A 23613-nucleotide genomic window follows, 5' to 3' on the forward strand; every position below is an offset into this window, starting at 1 on the left:
CCCGACGGCGGCTTCGGCTGGGTCGTGGTCTTCGCCGCCACCTGGTGCAACGGCTCCATCTTCGGCATCCACAACTCCTTCGGGATCCTCTACATGATGCTGCAGAGCGACCTGGGCCCGGGAGAGAAGGACCCCACGCTGGAGTTCAAAACAGGTGAGGGGCCCCCGGCGAGGCGGCGTCGCGGGCCGCTGCCCCGGCTGCTCTGCCCGGCGGGACGGGGCGGGTGGGAGCCCGGGCTGCTGCTCGGGGCTCCCCCCGCCTTAAAAGCAGAGCTGTCAGCACCTCRGCAGTTGCCTGCGCCCGGGCAGAGGTAGGGTCGCGCTGCAAAGCCGGGAGGGTTTAGGTGTGCTCGGCCTGGCTGCTTCGCCTGCGGGAGCACAGGCCCTCGCAGAAGTATGCAGCTGAGCTGGAAGCGGCTCCTCGGATGCATTGAACTGTGATTGCTCCCTGCCCCCCTCTACCCTTGCAGCCGTTACTATATTTATCTACAACAGTATCAGATGTTTCGAAGCTACTCTGCAGTCAATTAAAAGTAATTCATCTGAAAAGCATGCCCTCAGCTAGTCCGGCCTGATGTGTTTTGGAGTAAGGATAATAATGCAAATCAACTGATAGGAGGGAGCTACCTGGGTTTTTTTTCCATAATTTTTGTTTTGTTTTGTTTTGTTTTAAGCTCTATTTCTGCCTTATCTCCTGAGTCGCGCTTGGGGGTGGCTGCCGGGAGAGCATCTGTCTTGCAGACACGCTTCCTAGGAGTCGTATCCGTTCAATTATGTAGGTGAAGTCTGGCAGCGTTATCTGCATATGGTTGCCTAGAGGTGTAGGCTCTGTAATATTTGGCGGTTTTTAACAACGAGGACCGCAAACAGTGCGTAGCAGTGTGTTTTGGTAGGACCTAGAGACCTCGGCCGAGGCGAGGGCTGTGYTGCGCAGGGCTGTGGAGAAGGGACTTTCTCTCTGCAAAGACCCCGCCGTTTAAGCAGCCTTGGCAGAGGGCCTGGCGCCTGCTGGGGCGACAGTCCCCGCGGGTGGGCCTGCGAGCGGGTCGGCGCCGGGCACAACTGCCGTAAGCTGCCGGGAGGCTCACCCTGGCGTCCCGTGTCGCGTTCCTCTCGATGAAAAGGTCACCTCAATCGTCATGACGAAAACCCACGGCCCGCCTTGCTTTTGCTTGGTGGGAAGGGGCAAGCGCTTAGCGCTGGGGGGAAACTCCTGATGGTCATGTTGCACCTCTGGATGCTTTAATGGGACACGGGCAACGGTCAGAAACCGAAGYGGGACTGTGCCGCCGGGCAGGGGATGCTGGCAGTACTGGGGGGGCTGCGTAAGGCGCTTAAAGTCTCGTTCTGGGGCCCGCTGGAGGCAGAGCTGCCTGCATTCCCTTCACTCAGCKAACGCATCTGCTAACCGACTGCAGCCGTGAATGTGCAAGAATAAAATAAATTCCAAGCTAGACCACATCTAAGGATCGAGAATTAACTATGTGATGCTGTTACCGGAGAAGTGATGTGCTCCTGTAATTAAGGGCAGCAGCAGTGTTGCACGGAGCTGGGAATGTACAGATAACTTTAATTACTGTGATTGATGGAGTATATAAGGTGTGTGTGTATGCGTGTGTCAGATCTCCAGGAAACTCATCGCGCAGTTGCCTGTTTCCTGCTCTCTGCGATCGTATCTAGAAAGCCTAAGGCACAGCTGTAAAGGCAGAAGTTGTAACAAAAGAAATTAAATAATGAAAGTTGTGGTGGTTTAAAGGCTACATGCCCGAGACAGAGTCTGTAGGAGTCAGCATCTGCCTCCTGCTCTCGAGATCTATTTATTTATGGGTATGACCGCGCAGAGGCCTCTCGGAAGAAGGGCGTGTAGGCGTGCGAGGTGAGCCCGCGCTTGGTGATTAAATTGCCTCGGTGACGAATATGCATTTTGGTCCGGGTGCTTAAGGAAAAGGCCGTTAATAATGCATGTCCTCTGACACGCTGGCCCGGCGTTGCGCCTCGGCGAGGCTCCTCCCGGCTCTGGGAGCGCCGGCCGGGCTCGCTRCTCTCCCGGCACGCTGTGCCGCCAGCGGCCGGCGCGCGGGCCCTTCCCGCAGCTTTCGTGCTCGGACCTTTCGGGATACGAGCTCGGGTGCTTGCTTTGGGGAAGGGCCTCGGAGGGGAGCGAAGAGCGAGGCGGTTCACACCGCCTGGCACGGTGTCTGCTCTCGCCGCGCGGACGCAGGGCGCCGGCCGCGCTCCGAGCCTGCCGGCGCTCCCGCGGGTGGGGAGAGCATCCCGCCCGGCGCTGGGGCGGCCGGGCAGAGCTCCTCGCCTGCCTTCCGTGATTGAGACCATATGTGCCGGGCCGTCAGTAGCAGCAATAAATCTCCGGGCTGCAGCTTGGCTGTCCGGGAGCCGAGGGCAGCGCCAGGGCAGCCGGGGGGCCTCCTCCGGCCTCCCTCCCCGCCGGCTCCGGCGCTCCCATCCCTCCCTCTTCGCCCTTGCATAATTTCCCCGCGGCGGTTGTTTGCACGCGAACATCATCGGGGAAATATCGTAGCCGCCTTCCTGCAAAGAGCCGCGCCGTCCGCTTCCCCTCGCGAGCTCGGCCGCGAAGGGCGCCGGCCGCCTGGCTCTGCGGAGCAGGAGCAACGGCTGCGCTCGAGCCGAGCGGTGGCCCGGGGACCTGCCCCTGCGCCGGCTTGGTGTCCGGCCCGCTCCGGGCAAGGGGGCGGCGGGTCGGAGAGGGGCTGGGGGCCGACCGCAGGGCCGTGTCGCGGCGAGCGAGGCGTCCCGTCCCGTCCCGTCCCGTCCCGTCCCGTCCCAGGCAGGGCTGCCGCCCGCGTGGGAGCGGGCGCCGGCCTGCGCCGAACAATAGCCGCCCCAGCGCCCGGCCGTAATTGTCAGGGTTTCTTTCTTGTTTGCACTGGTCACGTTTTTGCGCGTTTGATCTCGAGGGCCGCAGGATCCGCGGAGTTCAAATTTGGGGTCAGGCTCTCAAAACAAACCCGCTCGCAACAATACGTCGAATGCATAGGCGCCTTTGTTTAAAGAAATATACTGCGAGCGTAGGTAAACAAGCAAGCCCGTGCCCAGCGCCGCGGCCCGTAGCAGCGTGGGGCCGGGGCCAGGACTTTCGCAAGGCACGCTCTGTGCTTTCGGGTTTGTTTTCCTTCGGCGGGGATCGGCGGGAGAAGCCGGCGCTGGAAGAGAAACGCGCGGGAGCGCTCGGCCGGAAAGGAACTGCTCCGCTGCGCTGCGCTGCGGAGGTGTTGAGCGCCGCGGGGAAGCAGTCACTGCAAGACGGACAGGCCCGTTTCCCGCCGGCCGTGTAACCCCGCGTTCCGGCGCGGGGAGCGCGGGCCGCCAGCGCCTGCCCGGCGCGTCCAGCCTCCTTGCGGGGCTTCCTCGCGCGAGCTGCCGTGGGGACGCAGCCCGGCCTTCCCGCTCGGCCTTCCCCGCCGCGGGAGCCGTTCCGAGYGGGAGAGCAGCTCCGGAGAGCGTTGCCGGAGCGTTGACCCTCTTCGACCGACGTCTCCTCTGCCGGAGGCCTGGCGGCTGCCGGCAGGGYGGCCCGGAGGGGCGCATCGATCCTGCTTTTTTCCTTATTTTCCGCCTCCCTGCCCCCTGCGGGTTTCGGTCTCCTCGGTACAGATTAACTCCCTTTGCTTAATGTTTAATGCCGCGACGGCTGGGGGGGGAGCTGCGGGCCCGCCGGGAAACGCCCCGAGCTCGGGGCAGCTCGTCCCCCCTTCCTCCGGTGCCGGCAGCCAGACGCCGCGCGCTGAGCCGGGGCGCTCCGTCCCTGCCAAAACCCGAAAGGCTCCCGGGGCGCTTCGGAGTGTTAGTTTTGTGTTAAAACCTCTTGAGGCGAGGGAGAGGCTTGGTAAGAAGGAGGGAGTTTGTTTCTTGGAAGAAGTAAAGCATTTGGGTAGTAATAACAGTGCCGAAAGAGCGGGAGGGGAAACCAGGGCCGACGCGTGGCGCGTGCGGAAGAGTCCCGCGCCCGGCGGCCTCTCCGTGGTCGCTGCGAGCTAAGACGGGAGGCTCTGAGCGGAGGGCAAATTGCAAGAGGTAATTTTTGAAACTGCTCTCCGCTAAATTCGAGCAATTTTTCACGGCAGAGATGAGATCACACTGCGTAGGTCGGGTGGGAATGGCTGCCGCGAAAATGCATTTCCTTTAGCCGTATGCGAAAAGCGACCTCTACCCAAGGCTTTGGATTTGGGCCTGTTTTAATGCAGCAGCCGCCTGCGTGTGCAGGAATGGGTGATTTTTGTGAGGAGCCTGGAAACGCTAGCGTAAGGAGTAACAGGAGTGTTCAGCGATCTCCTGTTCCTGTTCCCATCCCTCGCGTGGGGGTTAGGCTGAGAGGCTCGGAGGCGCGGCTGCACCTAGCCTACTTCGTGGTATCGCAAGTTGGACAAAAAAGTCCTCGTTTCAGTCATACTTGAAAAAATAACTTGTTGCACACACTTATCGCCGGCCGTGGAAAGCACCTTTTACCGGCGCTGTTAAAATCAAATGAAGAACCGTTAATAAGCAAACCTTTGTCGTGTCTGCCATGCGTGGTACGCTTTATCGCTCTGTTCTTGTGCCTGGGAGGGCTCCTCCTGAAGGTGGCACTGCGGATGTGCCCTCCTTACGCAACCGCCCCGCAGGTGACGCTTTTATTAATTGCTGAGGGCGCTTGGCGTGGCTGCTCGCCTAGGGACTGGCGGTGGGAGCAGCGCTCGGCGGCAGGACCGCTGGTCCCATTTCCCGGGTGCTTTGACCGAGGCACGGCGCCACCCAGGTGGGCACAGGCATCCTGGCCACCGCTTACAGCCCTAAACGCCGGCTGCAAAGCGCCCGTCCCGCTGCCCGCAGTGCTGTCCGCGGCGCGATGCTCCCGGCGCCGCGCTCTGCCTCGGCTCGGCCCCCACGGCGGGACCAGCCGGCGGTGGCCGTCGCAGGTGGCTCTCGCCCCGTCTGAGCAGGGCGAGATGGGCCCCGCACGAGGTGGCAGCCCGCGAAGCAAGCCAAGCGTCGCAGCACCGCTGAACCGCCTTCTTAAGGCCGTTGAAGCCACCGCGCTTATTACTGCGCGGGAGCGCTGTTTTAAGGGAGCTTCTCATCTCCATATCCAGGCGGTGTTTCCAGGTGATGCTGATATTCTGCAGGGTGAACTCCAAGGCGAGGGGGGATCCCGGCCGCCCCGGGCGAGAGGATTGYGCCAGCCCCGATGGCAGTTGCTTTGGAGCGTCTGCGGTCTGTGAGCAGTCCCACGCCAAACACGCCGTTTTGAGCCTTTCTCCCATTTTCTTCTCAGCAAGGAAAAGCTTTGCAAACCCTTTCTGTATCTTCTGGTAGTTGAAATGGAGGGGAGGGAAAAAAAAACCCCAACCCAAACGCGCAGAGGATGAATGCAGGATTAGCAGCACGGTCAGGCAATGCGCTGCGCAGGGACGGCGGAAAAGCAGCCTGCGCGGGGACCCTCGCCGCTAGCAGACTTGCCATTTGAAGGATTTTAGCTTTCTTTTAAGTGTCCCGCAGCAAACAGCGAAGGGGATGCTTCGGTCTCGGGCGTATTTCCCAGTGAGCATCATACCGAAGTGGTGGCAGCTCCCATGATCTCGCTATAGTAAGGAAGAAGTGGTGTCTGGTGGGTCCCTTTTGCCCCGCTTCCCCGGGGATTGCGCAGTCATCCCTGATTCATTTGTTTTCTTTTTCGGTCACTGCAGTTGCAGCAAAACAAACAAAAGAACCTTGCTGTGATTTGAGCCCATTTCAGCCTTTTCAGAAACTTCCAGACAACAAGGAAAAAAAAATTATTGAAAGCTTCTGGTTATTACACTTAATAAAGTGCAATTCTTGCTTTTTTGCCTGTTCCTTACACTCCTTCACTGTCCTTTCTCCCCTCCCCACTTGGGCAGCAAGACTTGGGCAGCAAGACTTCTTCTGAAATTAATTGCTCAGGGTTTTTGGATGCCAAATTTAGGCTCCATTGCCAACTGTCCCCCCCTCAATTTTTAATCCAGTTCGACGCAGCACTGCTTCTTTGCACCTCAGATGCCCATGATACTGTGTTGGGTTAACCAGAGGTTTTGGTAGGATCTGAGATTGGGATCTAAAACCACCGACCCTTTGGGCTCCTGGATGTATTAGCAAAACCTCTCAGGCATCTGTCTGAAGGAGTATTTTACAAAGTCAACGCCCAGAATCTTCCGGCTTGTTTTGTTGGTTAAGTCTTCTTCAAAAATAACTTTGTTTCCTCCTTCAAAGGCRTCCAAAGCTTTCAGTGTAGCTTTGTGAAGCTGAGCACAGCAGGGAATTTAACAGAAAGTGGAAGTGCCTTGTACCAGGAAAYGAAGGAGCAGTTTCATTTTCCCTTCTCAGGGAATTCCAGGAATACGTCAAGTCAACACGAAGGAGCAGGACTTGGACACCAGGAGAGGCAGCATAAATCAGAAATCTTTTACAGTTGACCTTTCTGAGAAAGGGTGGTGATATGGGAAGGGGACATTGGAGACTGCATATCCTGCCTGCTGGAAAGCGGGCCAAGTAATGCTACAACATTACAGAAACGATCCGGGGCAGTTGAGTTGTAGGACCTTAAAATAGGCCTGAGCCGTCTGGTTAGGTGAAACTCTGTACCTGGAAGGAGACGCCAGCGCTGCGGATCTCTGCTGCGGCCCTCTGGGAGGAGGAAAGCAATTCCAGTTGAGTGAGATGGTTCGTGCATGACTAGCGAGGGTGTTGCCTCGTACCTCTGCAGCCACCCTTGCTGCTCGTCTCCTCAGGGCAGAACTTCTGCCTGTGGCCGTCTCCCTCTCTCCTTATCGTGCACGTTGATTGATACGSTCGGCTGAGCTCTGCTGTGCGTTGTGCTATCTCCCATACCCCGGGCAGGAGAGCGGGCCTGAGCTGGCTTGGCCACGTGAGGGCCGTGTCCTGCAGAGCCACGCTGGGCTGTTGGTGGAGGCTCATGCTCATCTGCCTTGCCGGGTGGCACCGTTGGGCGTTCAGTCTTGCCACGTGCTAGGGGAGCAGGGGAAGCAGGAGGAGAAGTCATCTTCCCATCTCAGGAACAGACAGGTCTTGGGGTGTGGAGCACTGAAGGGTTTTCCCCAAGTCGGGTGGTGCGGCGGTGGCCGACGCTGGAGCGGCAGACCCCTGCATCAGGTTTTCTGGAGGCATTCAGCTTCCCCGGTAGGGCTCAGTGAAGAGCTCAGTTTCCTCCGTATCTTGATATCAGGAGTCAGAGTGCTTTTGTCCCAAAACAAGCTGATTAGTAACCATGAGCCCAGGAGCCAGGGSACCAGAGATCTCACCCACTCCGTTGGAGCAAAGCAACGGCAGCACGAGCTGCAGCAACAGCAGTGCCTCRGCTGCCCCTTATGGACCAAATACCTTCTCCCAGTGCTACAAGTAAAATAACAGGCTGGAGACAGCCCTGGAGGGAGTTGGGGGCCAGGGCTACAGGCTCACCGGTAGGGTTTCTAGAGGAGCTGTGGGAAAGAGGAATAACCTGGATTTTGACCGTGCAGCTGGCTGTCCTTAGCTGTAGGCGTGAGYGGTTGGGAGCCCACCGGCGTCGGCAGGGCTGAGCACCGCGCCGTTTGGGTTCGCTCTGCAGCAGTGCCCTATTTGCTTTGGAAAGTCCCTGAAGGAATGTCTGAAGTCTGTTTTCGTAACCTGCAGTGAGCAGGGGGAAATTAATGCTCGGGGCATGGGTGGCAGTAAACAAGCTATGATATTATAGCGTTAATGGGGAGCTAATCCCGGTGGGACCTGCTCGCGGGTCGCTGCTGCGTCCAGAGGAATTTGTTTTCTGGATTTGGAGCAAGTGCTTTCGGTTGGCACCATCTGAATATAGGGCCTGGGTAACCTTTTGCTTTTTCATTCTAGTGACTCTTTGGGATCTCTGCCAGAGCTGTGCTAAATTCATGTCAACAGCTAGATTGACAGTGCATCTGTGCAAAAGCCCGAGGACTTAAATAAGGTGCAGTCGAATGGGAGAGCTCAGCTGTGTGTGGAGGCAGCTTCTCCGTGTCCACCATAGCCTGGCTGGAAACCACTGGGGTTTCCCCCCTCTTCCGTAGCTTGGGGTTTGGCCCACTTTGGGCTGGCATCTGGGAGATCTAGTTAACAGATCCCATAGTTTTCTGAAGGGCCTCACCAAAATCCCTTGGTCTACCCTGATGGTCTCCCCATCACCTCTTGGGGCCGCGGAGTCCTCCAGCCTCTCCTGCAGGCTGAGCAGGCGCAGAGGAGGCTCTGCAGGTATTTTTCGGACTGTAACCGAGGCCGCGGGATATGGCCGAGCACCCTGACCGGTGCCTCGATTCGGCGCTGGAGGAGGAAGCCTCTTCCAGCCAGTGGTTTTCATGGGGAATCACTTTTCCTGGGTTTTCACGCCCTGAAGATGGAGGGGAAGAGGACCGTGTACCCTCCCGCGCTCTGGGTGCTAATTATACACATGCAAAAATGCTGCACCCACTGCAGCCCTGATTTTTTTTCCTTCTCTTCCTGGAAGGATTGATTATTCCATCTTTCAGTGGAAGGAGATGTTGTCTTTTGGCATTTAGCCCTTGAGAAAAAAAGGATGCGTGTGCAATGCGCAGGACACRGCCGGCGTTCCTGTTGGGTTTAACGCCGGGCCGTTTCTCGTGCCGGCCGGCGGCGTGCACGTTCCGGTGGCTGGGGCCGGCGGGAGGAGCTCGGTTCACTCCGGGCTATTTCTGTTCATCCACCCCAAGACAGTTGGGGCGGTTGCAAAACCCGCATGACGTGTGCTCCGAATTGCTGCAACACGCTTTTCAGTTGTACGCGGTTCAAATATCTCCCAGGCAGCTCGCACAACAGGTCCTGCCAGGTGCTGCCCGCGCGCAGCCCGTTAAAGACGCAGCGGTGTCATTCCTGCACGCCGCGCAGCCCCGAGCCGAGCGCCCCGCGGCGTCGCGGCCTGCAAACCGGCCGGGCGACGGCAGGAACCGCGGGCGAGCGCCCTTCTCGCCGCTTCCTGATCCGCCCTTCTCGCGCGCCCCTTGGACCAGGGGCGCAGCCTGGGAGATGGCAGGTGTTCCGGCCACGTTTTGGATTAGCACTCTTTCAGCCTTTTTTTTTTGGCCCCCTTTTATTCGTGGATCCCTAAAAATTATCCAGCGCAAGTGCAAGCGCCTTTAGGAATCCGCCATACGTTGGTTGCTCCATAGAGTGCAGCAATTTTTCCGGGCTGCCTTTCTCGGACCCCGTTGAGTCAGTCCCCAGCCGCCTGGGAGAAGGTTGCTGCTCCAAGCCCAGGCTCCGGCTTCCCTTTGGAAGCGTCGCGGCCCTTCCTCCGGGGAGTCGAGGACAGGACAGTCCCTGTGAGCCGCGGCGGGGGAGCGGGAGCGCCGAGCAAGCGTGGGCGCGCTCCTCCCAGGGCGCCGCGCCGCTGCCGGCGCCCCGCAGCCCAGCTTTGCGCTCGGATGAGCTGCTCCGCTGGCCCGAAGCCGCCGGCCTTCGGGGCAGAGCGCTGCGACGCCGGTTGCAGGCGGCGGTGGGGGGGAACGCGACCTCGGAGGCTGCAAGACGCCGCTCGCCTCGCGGGCCGCGGTGAGTCACGGCTGGCACCGCGCGGCTCCGGCGGGAGCCCAGCCTCGCGCCGGCACCGCGGGGCTCGACCGGCACCGCGGTCCTCGGCCGCCCTCCCCCTCGCAGCGCAGCCCTCGAGCACGGCCTCGCGAAACTGCTGCGGGCGCGTCGGCGGCGTCGATACGCTGCAGGGGGCAAAATCCGCCGGCGGAGGAGCTAAGCGGGGCGCAAGGGCAAAGGATGGGGCCAGCAACGGCGTGCACGGTCACGGGACCGTGTTCCCTCCTCCCCTTTTCTTTCCAGGCTCTGTGTTTGGATTTAGGAGCTTAGTGAGAGCTGCAGGTTGGGTTTTGTTTTGGTTTTTTAGCCCGGAGGATGGGCAGAGCCGCCGCGCGGTGCGGTGCGTTGCGTTGCCCAGGGCCCCGAAGCGTTGGCTTCCCGCGGCGCGGCCCGTCTGCTCTTCCACTGGAAGCGCCTTGATCCTCCAAGCCCGGGGCGCGCGCGGCGTGGCGCGACTTGCCGGGGTTCGCCCGGCGTGAGCACCGGGCCCTCCGCGATGAGCAGCCGCGCCGCTCGCGCGCTGCCCCGCGTGCGCGGAGCCGACTGCAGCACCTAGCCGGCGGTGGAACCCTCCCCTCTCCGGCAGCGGGGCCTTCCAAGGGTTGTATAAAGCCCTGCAAGAAGCACCGAGAGCTCTCGCAGGACTGTGGCGGTGCCCGGTTCCTGCGGGCTGCGACCAGGCGCTGAACGGCGAGGGGAGAGGGAGGCGTGGTGGCTGTTTGTTAATGTGCGTGGTACCTCGTGCGCACTATCTGACTTGGGTCCTCTGGAAAAAATGGTGTGTGATTAAAGATCCACTGTAATTACATTGTGTATAGGCACAAGGCGATGAATTAAGGTTGCCCAGACAAGCTTCGTTCTGGGATTTCCCAACTTTTGAGGGCTTAACGCTGCAATCATCCTAATGTGCTTCTACCATGGGGTTGTAATTATTGATATTAGAGCCGAGCCCGGAGCCCGGCGAGATTGCATAAGGCTCGGCAGATACAAATTGCCCTTAGCCGGGGTCGCTGCTTGTTCGCTGGAGCTTGCAAAGTCGAGAGCCAAGGAGGTTGCGGTGCGTCTTTTTATTTTATTTAATAGGCGCAGAGCCGCGGCTCCAGCGAGCCGAGTGACGCGCGCAGATCAAACGGGAGGTTTGTGGCAGAGCCAGGCACCRGAGAGAGAGCTCGCCCTTCCCGCGTCCAGCGTTGTCGCTGCAAAACAATGGGCGCTGCCGGCAGCGAAACGCACGGGGTTGGTGGGCAGGACGCCTCATCGGCTTAGCCCGCAGCTGTCCTGCCTGCCGCTGCCCCGTCCGGCCCCACGGGGAGCGAGCGGGCCGGCTCTCGCGGAGCAGCCCCGGGGATGCGTCACCGTCGCGGATGCATTGCCCCCGGGGAGGCATCGCCGCTGCGGATGCGTCGCCACCGCGGCCAGTCATGGGGACATCGCTTATTCACCCGGCTATCGGCGAGKAGGCAACATCAGCAGGCGAGATGTTCTTGATCCCCGGCCAGCTATTAATCCCCGTATTTTCGCAAAAACACATTTATTTCTGAAGCTTTATGTAAACAATGGAAGCCGGGAGCACTGGGGGGGGGGTGGAACTTGTCTGGGATTAAACTCGCCTTGGAGCCAAGCATGCCGAGCTTGTGAGCCCRGGGAGAGCTTAATTAAAGTCAAAGGCGAACTGTTTCCAAGAAATAATACTGGGTATTTAAACGGGATATTTTTGTTCTGGGCCCAGAACATCTCCTTTGCCTCTTTGGTGTCAGCTTTAATAAAACGCARCGCGATCTCCAAGAAAAACAAGTCGGAGCTCTTGAAAGGCGCTGCTGCGGAGATAAAAATCTGTAACGGTGTTGCTGGTAACACCTCGGGTTATTAAAAGGGGAAGGCTGCGCGCGGTCGCATTTGCATTGGGCCTTTCTTGTGGCTGCGGGCGCTGCGGGAGCCGGGCGCGCTGGGAGGTGGCGGGGGCCCGTCCCATCCCATCCCGTCCCGCCGCGCCGGGGAGAGACCCCCCCAGCCAGAGCTGCCGCCACCGAGCCTATCCGGGAGATCTCTTGGCGGCGGGCGGTTTTCCTCCTGCCTTCTCCAGCCTGCGCGGTCCCTGCCTGCCTTGCTCCCTGCCTGCCCTGGGTCACGCCGATTGGATTTTGGAGGACTTTATTTTGCTTTCCCAAGGCCGGCGAATACCGCCCGGCCGAAAGCTCGCGGGATCGGGGTCGGCACGGCGGTGAAGTGCTAAAAGACCTTCTGGTTACAGCATGAAACACTCCCTAGCGCTTCTGGCTGGGCCACGCRACCTGCTGCGGCTGCGGGGCCCCCTGTGAACATCCGTGTCCTTTCTCCGGACGCGGCCGCTGCCTGGGAAGGAGGACGGGTTGGGTACCGGCACGTCTCGGCATGGGCGGCTGCTCCGCRGGCCGGCAGCCGGTCCCGTGGTGGGCTCGTGCGGCCGGGAGCAGCTCGAGGGCGCTCCTTAACGTCCTCGCCACTCGTAGCCTCGGTATTCATGTGACTTGTGCATAGCTATTTCGGAAAAGAATTTGCGACTGTAGGAAAAGTACCACCAGTACTCTGTTTTTTTTCCCAGGGAAAGCCTGAATATAAGAAAAGTTTTCAAAAGTAGCCTATTAATCGCCRGGATGCTGAACCAGAGATCTGAAAAGGTCTGGGGAAGAGGAGCGTAAGTAGAAGCCGGGCGAGAAAAAACTGCCTCTCTCTTCTACGTACTTGGATGCTGTTCAGAGTTGACCATCTGCCGGTCTGAAGCTGGCAGAGGGCTCTGGGAGCACCCAGCTCTCACCTGGYTGCGAGCTGTGGCCTTCAGGAGAAGGAAACCTGTGCTGGCGGCAAGCGCTGGAGCAGGTTTGCCATCACAGCCGCCTCCAGTGGGATGAGGAGGGCCACCGCTGGTGTTAGGCAATTGCCGTTGCGTGCAAGAGCTGCTTGCCCCCAAGAAACGGGTTTCCCTAGGAAAGGGCAGCGGTACAACCTGCTCTGAGCCCTACCTGGCCCCCAGAGCCAAGGGCTGGGTGCTTTTCCCTCAGTGAGTTGCAGAATGGCTTTCCTTCGGCTGTGATCTATGGGAAGAAGATGCGATAACATCTGCTGTGCCCCAAACCCAAGGGGAAGCTAGGAGAGGACTTGGCAGGGTAATCTGGCCCTCTCCTCCTTTTCGTAAGCAGATGCCTCGAGGCTCCCTCCACTTAGCCTGGGAGAAACCCAGTGCTGAGGCTCCGCTTCTGGGTGTGATTTGGGCAGAGAAGAGACTTTTTGATAGGCAGGCTTTAAAACGACCGGCAGGAATACGTTGTCTGCCGCATAAACCAAGCCTACCGTTGCGCGCCAGTCGGGATGCTTGTGCAAACAAGGCAGAGGCCAGCCCTCGCCTTGCAGCCRTGCCCGGCTCCATCTGATAAGGCAATTATATCTTTATCGCTTAATTGCAGCGGATAATAATAGGAGCATGCTATTAAGATAGARCATTGCCAAGGGGTAAATATCGGCAGCGTTTTTTTTTGAATAAACTTGGCGGGGCCTCGGCGCTTCTGGAGGTGCGAGGCCTTTGTGGGGCTCTTCCTGCCTCCCTCGGGCTGAGCGGCGCGAGCCCACACGCGTTTCCGAGCCTCTCCGCCCTTACCCCGACGCGTGCCCTGCCGGCTGGGAAACGGGCTGGGCAATAAAAGCCGTGCCGGCTGCCCCRAGACTCTTTTGCATGGATGCCAGGGAAGTTCTCCTTGCCCTCGGTCAGCACCCGGCTTGACAGGAGAGGAGCGGAGAATGAAAGGGATGTCGCCGACCTCTTTCTTGACGGTGCTTTGATCACTTGGCTCTTCCCTGTAACTTGGAAGTGYGGTTTCCTTCCCTTGTCGTTTTTTCTGTTCTGCTTGGCAGGTTTCGTTATGCATGTGCACGTGAGCCCCGTTATGTATGTGCATGTGAGCTCAGTGCTAATGCAAGAGAGCCTGACCGCTCCCAAGAAGCAAAGCCTCCGCTTACCCGTGCTGCGTGGTCCTTAAGTCCTTACACTCGCTGGACGGGGATTTTCCTCTCTCGTTTACTGAGTCGCGTGTGAAATTGCTGACGGGGCCCCTCCGCGCAGAGATGGGCATCGTCCGTAGCTCCCGAGCGCCGTCGGAYGTGCCGGTGGCTGGAAGCTGCTACCTGCCCGCCGCGGCGTTTCTCGGCCGGCCGGCGAGGTTGGCGTCCCRCCGGCTGCCGGGCAGGCGTGGGCTTCCCCGCCGCCCAGGCTGGGCACTTCACAGCTGCTCTGGCTGGGGAGGCGACACGCCGAGGCCCTCTCCGAGCGCGGTGGGAAGCGGTGATTCATTGCATGGATGAGTCAAGCCTTCCGAGCGGAGATGCGAACGAGAAACCTGGCTTGAGAAGGGCAGTCCTGCTGGAGTGACGGGTGCCTTCTGGCTTCAAACTCACGGGGCAGAAATATCTGCTTTAAGAGCAGCTTGTAATTTCTGCTTTGAGGAAGATGAACAGGGCTCCTTTTCGAGGTCCGGGGCTGTGTGGGTGGCAGCAAAGCCTGCGGCCCGGGCAGCACAGTTGTCTGCAAACGCAGCAGGCCACGGTCAAGGTTCAAGGGACAGCCGTCATTTCAAAGGAAAGGGTGGAGGGGTTGGGGACAATGTTTGGCTGGAAGAGGAGACCACACTGAATCGGTCTCACCATGCTGGGGTGAACAAACGCCCGAGGGCAGGCAAGCCCAGCTTAGTAAAACGCTCCCAAAATATGTGGTCTTGTGTAACGAGGGCTAAACAAGCCGTGGTGTCCTCCCCCAGCCCGTTGGCACCGGCTGCTTTGGAAGCCCTAACAAATGCCTTCCCAGAAGCAGGACTTTCTCTCTTTCTCTTTTTCTTTCTCTAACCTGTGCTTTGACTCTCCAGGAGCTTTTGGCCAGACTCAATGTATCTGTTGCTACCTGCCCAGGTCCCAGAGCAGTAAACGTCCCTTGTGGATGAAACATCTCCTGTAAGGGTCCCCAGCCTTTGTGGGGCTCTGAAGCAGGGCTGGCTGCTACGTGAGGCTGTTGGTGGGTCTTCTCGTCCGTCTCCTGCCACTTCTCACTAGCTGCCCTGGGTCCTGAGGACAGAGAGTTGGGTCAGTACCTCTGTCCTTTGGAAACTGTGGAGGGGAAGAGGGAAACTGAGGTTGAGGGGAGCCTGAACACCCTGAAGTGTCAGTGATGAAGCCAGTGATAGGAACCAGGCTGTATCTCCACTTGTCTTCCCCATATATGAGGCCTGCATCATTTTCTGTGTGGGGAAAATCACCAGCGACTTTGCGCAGGACATGTCCCTCCTCCGGACCATGCTGCCAGCAGCAAAACCGCACTAGAGCAAAGCGCCATGTGTGGGAACCTTTCTCCTTTATGGATCTCCACCAAAGAGAGCAAAGCGTTGGGGCACCCCTTTTGTACTACCCTGAACTCCTGGGTTGCTCCTCAGTGCTGTGCTATCACTGGTGGGCCAKTAAAATACATGGCAAGGTAAACCGTCATCGCTCAGGGACACTTAATGGCACTTATTACAGATGTTTTCTGCCCCAAACAAGCACCACAGATGTTCTGTTCCTTGGCAAAAAGGCAGATGGCCTTTGAAGGAGGAAGGTGCATCTCGCAGTCTCCAGTCTGGGGACAAACCCAAGTTTCCAGAGGGCTGGAGGTGGGGGCTGGTGCCTGGTGGGCTGTCCGTGCCCCCCATGCATGTGGTGGGGCACGTCTCTCTGGCTGAGCACGGACACTGCTCRTAATCCCATCTGGCTCTGGCCAGGCTGCATTAGGCTTCCATCGTCCGCTGTGTCTGGTTTTCCAGCTCTACCTGTTTCTCTTCTCAATTTGCTTGGTTGGGAGAAGGGCTGAAGGGGCTTAAATTCAAATAGATTCCTATAAAATCAAATGTATTGCCAAAAGATAATATGTCATGGTGGATGTTTTTTTTCCTCTTTTTTAAGCCATTCAACTCTACCCTGCTTCAGATCATCAACCAAACAGCTCCAGAGTGGAGGTATTTCAGGTCCTGATGTGAACTCTGTGGTTGGCGATTAACTCTATTACCAATGTCAAACTAAACCTTTATAGCCCAGATCTTGATTTCAGAGCTTCAGTTTCCCTACTCTCTGGGCAGCATTCCCCTCTCCCCATCCCTCTTCCGGCTCAGCAGCCAGCTCGGCTGCCTTGTTTCACTGTCTGGTGGCTACCTAGCACCGAGCAAATGCCYGGCAAGAAGATGCATCCCACCACCAGGAGCTTCCTGGCTTCTGAAGGACTTGTAGGAAGGATCTTTCCTCGCTGACTCTCTCCTTGAGGCTGCGTTTCCCAGACTTCCCCCACGGGTTGCTCAGCTCCCAGGAATGTGGTCGCCGAAGCCTCTTCCCCAGCGTGCATGCCGGGTCTCTCTCCTTTGCTTCTGCGGTGCCGCCCCGAGCAAGGCAGGCAGCGATTTCTGCCCAACAAAACGAAATAGGCTGCATGAAAAGGCAAACAGAGAGAACTTCTCTGAAGTGGTGTCTGAGAGCTTTTTCCACTCAAGGGAGATTGTTGTTTAGACTTTTATCGTAGGATGAAAAAGGGAAGGGGGGAAAAAAAATCCAAAAAATCTGTTGAAACAATAAAGCCAGGCAGCGCAGCAAGAAAAGAAACATCTTAAAGGGTTTTAATAGTCCCTCTGCTTCTAAAGCTATTGTTGCAAATTTCAGGAATTATCTGAGACTTTGCCCAGTGAAGTTAGCATCATTTCTAACCATTATCATTTTTAGCATAAGATATCTGGGTTTTTTATTACTTATATCACGCCCCCTTCAGCTATGCTGATTCAAAGTCAGACTAGAGTGGGTGGGTATTTTGTTGCCTTCAAACGCAACTGGCTTTGCATGGTTTTCATGCTGYTGCTGGTTTTCCTCAGCTGCAGACTGGGAAGACCAGGTGGTGGAGCAGCCTTGCCGGGTGAGGCTGGGAAGGGGCTGCTGGCTGCAGGCGGGGGACCAGGGCCCGGCAACAGGAGACTTTCTTGGGTCTTTCTTGGGTGCAAACCCGGCGCAGCCTCCCCCGGCACAGTTCAGCTCCTYGTCTGGGTGCGCGGGGTCGCCTTTCCCGAGAGGCGCCTCGAAGATGCACCCACAGGAGTTCATTGCCCTCTCCCTGCTCCATCATCCCAGCAGCCCTCCTGGATATTTGAATTCAGGAGAGTGATAAAGAGCTTAAAAAGYTGCCTCATTATACGCAGTTCACAAGATGTGGGTTGGTGGTGGTTTTCGCCATTAGTCAAGGCTGGTGAYGAGTCAATATCTCCTTTTATGTTTTCTTTTGAATGAATAAGTTTTGGCTCATACCTGATGGTCAAACTGGTTAAGCAAGATGCAACTGGTCTTAGCCTCATTATCAATCTAGACATAAGTAAGTCTCTCTATATATATACATGTCACATAATCTCCAGCCAACTCAACTTTAACATGTCCAACCAGGATGGAGCAGTCATCCTGGTGCCTGGGTGGGATTGGCAGCAGGTCAGGAGGCTCCCGAGCGCCAGCCGCAGCTGTGCTGAGCTGCAGCCGAACCAGCTTGGCTGCACACAGGGTCCCCACAGGTGGCTGATCGACTGATCCAGGTGTCTTTGTGAGTGTCAGTGGTTGTGAATGAGACATGTGGAGGTGACCCCCTCAACAGCTTCCTCTGGAGCTGTGGTGGTAACAGGACAGAGCGTTGTCCCGGGGAAGGCGCTAGCTCACGAAACAGCTCCCGGCCTTTCTTTCCTCCCAGTCACCAAGATTTCAGCTCTGCAGCTTCAGCAGAGTCATCGCTAGTCTTGCATGACCTCTCCACCTCGCTTGGCCACTGATCTTCTTGGCTTTCCCACTGACTGATTCCTTTACGCCTCCATGCCCATCCTTGGTCCCGGAGTCACTTAAGTTCTGTRGCCCAGTCAAACCTAGCACTGAACGCAACGTTGCCGTACGGAGATCCTCATCTCAAGGGCTCCCATGCTCTTTGCTGTCTTAGCGTCACTGCGTCYGTCCTAGGTCAGTGCAGCAGTCTGGCTGTTTTTGTTGCGGAGAAGCCAACCTGTCTCCACTCCCATCCTGGCTTTCTTCCAGGAGATGCAATAGGAGGCGGAGGTCTTGCTCCGGGCATCCTGAGTGGCAGTGCAGGGCAACACGCGCGCTTTGTTTTAAGACAAGGAGGCGATTTCAGCTCCAAATCACGTGTGATTGCTGCTGAGCTGCTCCAGCCGAGGGGCCCCACCGCTGCAGAGCGCAGGCTGTCGGAAAAGCCCTGTGGCTGAGCTGAGACGTCTCCCAGCGGACGAGCAGTTACTGATCGATTTGATGACACCTCATTAAAAAGCTGCAAAATGAAAAATGTCGGTGTAGCCTTTCCTCGGGAGTGCGGGAGTGGGACAGACTGCGGAGGCCAAGGTATTTATCTGAAYGTGGCCACGAAGATCTGAACGACTGCAGCCAGCGGCCTGAGTGCTCCTGCTACGTTACAGCGGTGCAAAATAAACCTTTAAATTAATGGGCCGGTGGCAACACACGCTGGAGGAGCCGAGCTCCACGSAGGGGCTGCCTGCACCCCCGTTTGGGAGGCTCCCTCCTCCCGCCCCGTGGTAGCGAGGCAGGTTTGCCTGGCACCTCTCCATTCGTTTCGAGTTATTTCTGCTCCTCTCCACAATCCCGTCTCTGATATTACTGTCCGAGGTGTTGGTTTAAGCAGCAGGAGCGGGTGAATTCTTCAAAGGCAGAATACGTCCTTCCCCCAGCACGGTTTTCTTGACGGCAGTGCAGAGGAGCAGGGATCCTGCCAAAACAGGCTGGCATCTGAACCGAACATGTCCCAGCAACTCGTTGTGATACTGCCGATGGGATTTAGCCAACAAAGTGATACGCCTGGGTGAATTTCTGAGGCAGACTTTCCAAACCTACGTTCAGATCCTCATTTCTGTCATGCTGGAAGTCAGTCACCCTTTCAGAGGAAGAGGAGGGGGAAGGAGAGACCGAAACTGGTGGTTTCGCTGGAACTGGGCTGAGCCGCTGCTCCCTGTTCTGCTGCAGTCTGCTAGACTGCAAATGTTTCCAAAAATCACCATTATTTCCCCTTAGTCCCCCTTCTGTCAGATGGGGACAGCAGCACTTCTGTACTTCTTCTGGAAAATGGGCACGTGGGAGGGTGGAGATCCCGCCAGCCTCCCAAACCTGGCGGAGTGAGCGGCCCCCACGTACGGACGCGCGCACCTCCGCTGGCCACGACCGCCCCGGCGCTGCAGGACTCCCCTTCCCGTCCGCTGGCGGCCCCGCTCCAAGCAGGGAAACACCCCGGGGGCCACTGCATCCCTCGTTCCCTAAAAACCCTGGCAAGCTCCAGCTGCGCACAGCTGAGGCTGCTTGACCTGGCTTCTTCCCTTGCCCCCTAGACGTAGGGGGATGGATTGACTTTACATGAGGAATTGAAGATAAGCGGCTTGAAAACAAGGCAAGCGATGGCTTAAGGACTGGACCAATATCAATTGCATGTCTGACACTTGCTGAAATAGGGTAACTTGCCTGTTCATTCTTGCATCCATCCCAGAAATGCAGTATTTTCATGGCGAGGAAGAGGATGGTCTCTAACCATGGCGGTAGGATGTATGGCTTTTAAGCCGGGATTGGAGGAGGACCAAACCTACGCAGTAACCCACAGAAACCTTTATGAACCTCCTCTTCTGTTCCTGATTACGGCTGGAAAGCCCTTGATGCAGCAAAAAGTGAGGACGTTTCTCGAGGGAAGCGCATTAATGTTTCACTTGGGTTTGAAACGGTTTGCTGCCGAGGCGCTTTAAAACGTCAGGGCTGTCCCCAATTCCCCTTGCTCTTGTTAAACATTGCGTGGCTCAAGGAAAGCGCCGCTCTCTCTCTTCGCACAGACGTTGTGTAGGTCAAAGCCCTCGGGGGTTCGCTTTTTCAATATATATATGTATGTGTGTATATATATATATATATATATATACACATACATATATGCACATATACACACACACACACACATATATGCATACACATACATGGATATATATATATATGTGGGTGTGTGCATGCATACTATATAAATATATAAATAAATAAATATATATATATATATATGTATGAATTTCTGGATGCAGCATTTCTTCAGACCCAGTGCCCTGTTCGCTTTGCTGGCTTTTAGCTGCCCGCGAGGGTCACGCGTTGCGTGTGATTTATAACGCAATTCCTGCTGCGGAGCCGCCTTGCAAGGCGCGCGGCGGTGGAGAGCAGCGTTGCCGTCTCTGGCCTTCCCCGGAGACACACAGCTTTGCGAGAGGCGATCGGCGTTCGCGGCCCATCCGCAGCGGCCCCGTGAGCTCTCCGGAAGATCTCGTGGAGCACTCGGCCGCGTGTTCCCCACCAAGCGAGAGGCACGCTCGGCTATTGGAAAAGCCAGAGTTGGGTGCCGTCCCGCTAGGAAAAGCTAACTCCTCGCCAGTGGCTTTTCTCCCCCCTGCATGGAGCTTGCAAGAGTAGCCCTGGCTGTTGGTAGCGCTGCAAAGCGGCTGCCGAATCCGCTGGGTGTCTGAAAAACTTTCAGATGAGAGCAGGTCAGCCAAAAGTAACACGCCATTGGCAAAGGGTATAACCTGTTTCTTTATGCAAAAAATAAAACAAAATAAAATAAAATAAAATATTGCTGTACTTCAGTTTCTTTTAGCTATTGGATTCACTTGCAGCACGGTGTATTTTTCTGAGCTATCCAGGTGTTCTAAAACGTGTGCTTTAATATAAGGAAACAACAAGAGATTAAAATCACAAGGATATTTCATCCCGCTTTTGGCCTCTGGCTRTTTGGTTTAATGATAATACGCAAGTCTTGCGTAGCTTGGGGATTTTTTTTTTGTTCCCATGAACAGACTGCAGAAGCAACGTCCAACGGAGTAAGCGTCTCCTCGCTCTAGAGACGGGGGAAACTCTCTGGCATGGGAGCCGAAAATAACTTGGTCACCAGGAAAAGAGCCCGGCTCTTTCTCCCACGTGAGCTGTTTCGCTGCACACGCGCAGCTCGGGGCGACGGGGTTCGGGAGACGGCGGCTCCCTGGGACGGGGTCCCCATCAGGCTCCGGGAGCGGRAGCGCGCGCCCCACCGCCGGCGCGGGCTCTGCAAAGCCGTGCCCAGAGCCCACATGTAACAGTCCATTAAAACTAGGCGTTATCTCGTTTGCGAACGAAGCTCGGGGGCAAAACAACTTAAAAGGCGACTCGCCAAGCCTTGAGGGGGCTTCCCTTTGGAAAGCGCTCGGAGCAGCTGTTGTTGCTGTGCAGACTTTCCTTTCATATTTATAGACACACAGATCCTCTTTTATTGGGCAGACCTTGTCTTCAGGGAAATTGGGGCCTCATTAATTGGAAGCAAATAAGTTACACAACTGAAATATTTTGATAATACTCTGTCTGCAAGGCAGCTCTCCTTGGGTTTAGCTGGGGAAGAAAGCTGGCGAGCGAGGCAGGACGCCTGGGCCCTCATGGACCTTGCCACCGGCCCGAGCAACACGCCCGGTTGCCCAGCGTTATAGCTCTAAAATGAAAGTCACTGTTTTTTGCATTTTGCCTAGTGTTCAGGTGGTGCCTAATGTGATGCTAATGGACTAATACAAGAGCTGTTGTTGGACGGGGCTTTCAAATGTGGAGTGTTTCTAAGCTCTGCGCTACTTGGAAGGAGAGGCAGGACCAGAAATGCCTTGTGCACCCCAGCAGCAAATGCTCTATTGCTGGCAAAAATGTTGKGCTGGTTCACTTTTTCCCAACTTAATCTGAAGGAACAGTCCATTTCCCGGGGAGAAAACCACTGAGGCAGCCCTCATGTCTCAGCACAGCTTCGTAGCCCCATCGCAACTTCTGCCTTTTTCCCTGCAGTCCCTTGAAGACCATTTGCTTCGGATGCAAGCTCAGAGCATGAGTGTGGAGCGTTGTCCTTGGGGCTGCCCGCCACCCTGGTGGCTCCTGCTCCTCTCTGCCTGCTGGACCAGCGTGGTGGGTCTCCCATGGCTTCGTTAGGCGCTGGTACCTCATCGCAGTGCTGCCCCGTGCGTGGCATGCTTGCCGGTGTGAGCCGGCGGAGGAAGGCTGCCCGGTGGGCTCCTATCCTGCTCCAAACAATGCGTGCGCGCGGCCAGCGGGGAGCCGGGTGCCCGGAGAGCGCTCCAAAACAGGAAACGGCCTTTTGCGTTCAAAAGGGAGCTGCCGGCAGGGCGGATGTTTGTGTGGCGGCGGATACCGTATGGGGGCAGCCCCCGCTGACAGCAGCAAAGCATCTCTCCAAAGCTCGGGTGGACGCGTCCTTCCAGGTATTTCCTATCGGCGAGGTGGCGTCTCGGGGAACAGCTCACGCGGTGAGGGGAATGGGCCCTGATGGCCACCCAGGGGAGGCCGCTCTGGCTGCACCAAGTGCAGGGAAGGAGGATCATGGTTTTCCAACCGTTGGCCACGTCCCCATCTATCGAGGGGGCTTGAGATCCTCGTCAGGGCTCAAATCTCTACTGTGCCATGCATGCAGCAAGCCCCAAAAGATGGTATTAGGGGCAGGCTGGAGGCAAGAAGAGGACAGTGCAGGGACTGCCAGGGCTACGACAACCCAGGACAGGAGTGGAGACCTCGTCACACCCTTCTTCTCCGCGCGGGGAAGTCAAGCTACTTTCCTTCCGGCCCAGAGCRCTGCCCTGCCACCGCGAGCGAGCGACGCTGGACAAGCTCCGCTCGAATCCCGGACGGGATGAACAGCACCGCTGCCAGGAAACAAAGAAATGAGGTTTGCAAGGGGGGAGTTTCCTGTTTGCTATTTTAGGCATGCGGTAAAAGTAACCTTTAAATGCCCCCTCCCACAGGGTGAGGTTAGGGAGCCTGCCAGGTCGCTAACGCGTGTCCCGTGGAAAGCTCTTGGCCCCGTCTCCAGTGCTCGAGGAAATGTTCTGTGCGGCAAGGTATGGCCTCTTGCTTAATGATCCACTTGCTCTGCTTCAAGGGAAGGAAAACTACCCCGCTGGATTTTTGGCTCTGCCGCCCGCCCAGGCGGACAGAAATGTGCTCGTCTGGATTTTGCAGAATCGCTAGAAATAGCCTCCAAGCGGCTGAGCCGCCGCCGGCTTCCCAGGAGGTCCTCAGCGTGCCAAGCGCACGGCCGGCGGGGTGCGAGCGGTCCGAGACGCAGCGGCGGAGGCGGCGTGCGTCCGGCAGCTCCAGGGATGTCCCCTGGCAATAGGTTGGTGGGACAGGGAGAGCTCGCTGCCTTCGGGGCAGGTGGCTCTTCCCCTTTTTACTTAGCTCATGCAGCCGTGAGTGGCTGCGATCCTCCCTCAAAAGTGGGACATCTCAGCTTCTCCTCCAGGCTGCTGTGTCCCTGCTCCCTTGGCTTTGCGTCTCCCGTGTAACCCCCGCAGAAACGGGGAACGGGCCCGTGGCGCTTCCCGGGTGGCTGCCATCCTGCATGAGCAGGGCAGCAGCYGGTCATGGAGCCAGGGCGATGGTGGTTTTGGGTCATTGCAGCTGCAACTCATTAATCAGAGGTTTTCTGGTTGCATTTTTTTCTGAAGTGCCTTTACAGACTGTTTATTGAAAAGTGGCCCAAAATAAACTCTCCCAATTTGCTCTTGGCACTGCCAATGTGAGGTTTCTCCGGAGACTAGTGTGCGAAAAGAGGAAATTGAGGATGCTGAATGTCACGGTGGTGGAGATGTTGGCCTGGAAAGCCAAAGCAGACAGGCGTTCTGTGGCCTACAAGCCCTAGTGTAGGGCTTGGCCAAGTATTTCAGGAATATGATGTCCATATAGGAGAAATCTGTGCTCTTGGTTAGAGAAAAAAATCCAGCAACTGCAAAAGCAAATATATCCCTGAATAAATAAGCTTGAAGTTGCGTTATCTTAAAGAGGGCAAATTTCCTTTATAACTCAGTCCCATTTTCTGTCAAGTGCTGCCACCATCTCAGGGGACTGTCCCATGCCACGTGTCTACCCAGGGCACACTTGGGAAGCTGCTGT

General features: G+C 57.0%; 1 protein-coding gene across 1 annotated transcript in view; it reads left to right on the plus strand.

Moving 5' to 3' along the window:
• The first annotated feature begins 6 nt into the window (after positions 1-6).
• The window catches only part of SLC16A2 (solute carrier family 16 member 2), a 51180-nt gene continuing 27573 nt past the window's right edge, over positions 7-23613 (plus strand). Inside the window, exon 1 of the mRNA XM_026086285.1 lies at positions 7-154. Coding sequence (XP_025942070.1) covers positions 94-154 — 61 coding nt within the window. The 5' untranslated portion in view covers positions 7-93. The remainder of the gene's footprint in view (positions 155-23613) is intronic.

Source organism: Apteryx rowi, unplaced genomic scaffold (genome assembly GCF_003343035.1).
Source record: "Apteryx rowi isolate R43461 unplaced genomic scaffold, aptRow1 scaffold_69, whole genome shotgun sequence".
NCBI classification, from domain to species: Eukaryota; Metazoa; Chordata; class Aves; order Apterygiformes; family Apterygidae; genus Apteryx; species Apteryx rowi.